Genomic DNA, 3,261 nt, shown 5'->3' on the forward strand with positions numbered 1-3,261 from the left:
CTGGTGAACCGTTGACAGGATGTCTCATCCATTGCCACTGTCCTCACGGAGCAGGACATGTGGGTTGCGGGCACTAGAGAGGACGATGAGGGAGGGCAGGAACTGAAGAGCTTTGAGGGCCTTGTTGTAAACCCCCCTCCTCCCTTGGGGTTCACAAAAGGTTACCAAGCCCTGTCACAAGCTTGTACTTAGTCTGAGCTCTTCCCCTTCCCTGATTCAATAGAGAACTGACTTCTCTCTGGATCAGGTAAGCTCACTCCCTTGACTTGTCATTCTCTCTTCTTGTTTTCTCTTTGTCCCTCACAGAGAGAACTGACTTCTCTCTGGATCAGTTGCAATCAAAACCCCGAGTTTGGTCCTAGAAGTCTCTCTCCGCGCTCTGTGTCCCTGCTCCTTTGTTGTTGGCTCTAGTGAAGGGATTGAACCCTTACATTTGTTCTGCTTTTTTCTGGGGCGCTTGACTATTGGACCCAATTGAGGAAGAACACGTGGCGGTAAGATGCAGCTGCTTGGCTACCAGGCGGAGCCGCTTTAACACCTCCGTGCTGTTTGTTAATTTCTCCCATCTGCGACTCTTCCCGTTTGGTTGGATCCCTAGGGAGTAGCCGTTTGAACCTAACCTCTTGCTTGCTTAATGCTTGATTGCTTTCTTGCTCCCCTGGACCCCCATTTGCCAACAGCACACCTCTGTCGTTCAGAACCGTCGTGCCTGATAGGGGTTGCCGACTTGCCAAGCAAGTTTATGACAATGTCATTGCCGAGCTTGAAACACTGAGTGCGCAGAGCTACAAGGACTCCACCTGCATACCCAACCGCAAAACCCATGAGTAACCCCATCCCATCTCGCAACAAATACCACCTAGACATCCTCTCACCACTCGCCCTTTCCCAGTGTTGGCCGACCAAACTGCCGCTATCTAAAAGAATGACCAGACCACCGCTGCCTGTGTCCTGAACACATGCAACATCGTTGCGAACCCCTCCTCAAGTAAGCCCCTGAGACACATCCCTATCCCATGCCTCACAGCTGACCCCAAGCGCCCTTTAACAGCTTTCCACGGCTACTTATGTTGAATACACCCCCAACACAAAAGGTGACAACGGTACCCTTGGTACTGTCATCACAAATCCCGTACAGTGTGATGACAGCTACAATTTCAACATGACCGAACCCAAAACCCCTTACTGTGACTGATTCCCCAAACCTGACTGTTTTCCTTTTCAAGCTGAACATTCACCGCACGTATTCTAGTGTGCTCGACCAAGAGACAGATGACCTACTCTTGCGAAATGGATCTTGCACAATGGAGAAAGAGGTAAGCTACATGCTCATTAACCATAGCCATGATCACAACAACTGACTGATTGTCATCACATCCACCCCAGCAAGGCGAGCAAAAGAGCGGTGGTGAAGAAGCTGTGCTGCATTTTTAAGTTAAGTAAATAGGTGGGGCGAACAGACGGTCAGTCAGACCGACTTCGAGTTGTGGAGTGGTGAGTGAAAGAGTGAGTGAGTTGGTGAGTGAGTGCAGTGGGTTGCTGGCTGGTGAGCTGGTTGGAGGCCCACAGTCAATGGTCTTATGTACTCCTTGACGTGGCTTCCAATACCAAAGATATTCTTTCTTTTTTTTCGCTGTTTCATCCAGAAAAATATGTCTTGCAAAGTTGTGATATTTAATGCAAAAATCAAATTTTGCTTCACAATTCTACACTTTTGCAAATAATTTGCATGTCATGCAACCACAAGTCTTGCAAAATTTCCTCTTTGACACACAATTTGTATTTTTGCATAACATATATTGCTTGCATGCTTTATAGCTTGCAAAAAAATGTCCTGCAAAACTGCTGCACGCAAGACCTAGAAAGAGTTTTACATGACTTAATTTGCAAGAAATATTCTTGCATGATATTATATTTGACCAAAGGAATGCAAAATTACAAAAGACCTGGGTCTTGTTGGAATTTTGCATGTCATGAGATTTGCAAGCTATATGTCATGCAAAAAATGACTTGCAAAATTGTGATACCCCCTTCTACAGCATTCCTTCCATGTAAAGCTTTCACAAGGAATGGTCCAGTAAATGAGTCTCTCATCTTCTTAGGGCCAGACAGGTTGTTGAAGTTTGCTGCGGATATCAGGACTTTATCACCAACTTTAAAGGATGGTTCTTTGTGAGTCTTGTCCCATCTTTCTTTGTTGTAAGAGGTAGCTTCTGTTATGCATTGTTCAGCATGTTTTCTTGCCTCTCTCAAAGATTTTGCCATAGGCAAGAGCAGTAGGATGAATGTCTACAGAGTCTTGTTTCAAGAAATTTTTGGGAAGGTTTGGGATTCAGCCTTTCTCCAGGATGGCAGGAGGTTTTCCAGTGGTTGAATTTATGCTGGTGCAATATGCTAGCTCAAGGATTGGTAGAATTGAAACCCAGTCATGAGTGTATCCATCATTGTCTTTGAATTCTAGACCATATGCACGAAACCTCCTGATCATATCTTCAAGTGTTTGAATCATTCTTTCAGCTAATCCATCAGTCTGGGGGTGATAAGCAGTGGGGAAGGAGAACTGTTTTCCTAGCATACTATGTAAACCAGTCCAGAATTCAGATGTGAACTTGCACTGCCAGCAGAATTGGCTGGGCTGAGTTTATCCTAGTTAAACTGGGATTCACTCAACCAATTTAAACTTGGTTGATCTCAACTGATGCAATTTAAATCCAAGGGACCCCCCTTAGTTTTATATTTCATTGCTTGAGATTAACCCATTTTAAATTGGTTGACTCCATCCCAGTTAAACTGGGATGACTTCAACCTAGCCAAATATGCTAGCAGTGTTGGGATCTCTGTCAGAGATGATGATTCTGGGGATTCCAGTTCTAGGCAGCACTCTGTTCCAAAATAGTATGGCAGTGTCCATGGCAGAGTCATCCTTGAAGCAGGGTACAAATATGGGGGTCTTAGAGTATCTGTCTACTATTACTAGACAAGCATTGAAACTAGCAGCTCCTCCAGGAGACAAGGAAGTTACCCAATCCATGTTAATCACATCCCATGGCTTTGAAGGTTCTTCAATTTTCATGATCAGTCCAAATCTCTTGCCTGTGGCTTTATTTGCTTTCTGGAATCTATCACAGGAAGAGCAGTATTCACCAGTGTCTTGTCTCCAATCATCCCACCAAAAAGTATCAGCTACTTTCTCCAAAGTCTTGTCTTCAGAAAGATGACCAGAGTAGACACTGTCATGGCATTCATGTAAGATAGTGTTGA

General features: G+C 44.7%; 1 protein-coding gene across 1 annotated transcript; it reads left to right on the plus strand.

Moving 5' to 3' along the window:
* Positions 1–823: 823 nt before the first annotated feature.
* PtA15_4A658 (uncharacterized protein) lies at positions 824–1,434 on the plus strand (the record flags this gene model as incomplete). Its single annotated transcript, XM_053168564.1, has 4 exons — positions 824–946; positions 1,052–1,132; positions 1,227–1,316; positions 1,387–1,434. 4 exons carry the CDS (start codon positions 824–826, stop codon positions 1,432–1,434), a joined length of 342 nt encoding a protein of 113 aa, XP_053019761.1.
* Between the last annotated feature and the right edge of the window lie 1,827 nt (positions 1,435–3,261).

The sequence above is a fragment of the Puccinia triticina genome, chromosome 4A (assembly GCF_026914185.1).
Source record: "Puccinia triticina chromosome 4A, complete sequence".
In the NCBI taxonomy this organism is placed as follows: Eukaryota; Fungi; Basidiomycota; class Pucciniomycetes; order Pucciniales; family Pucciniaceae; genus Puccinia; species Puccinia triticina.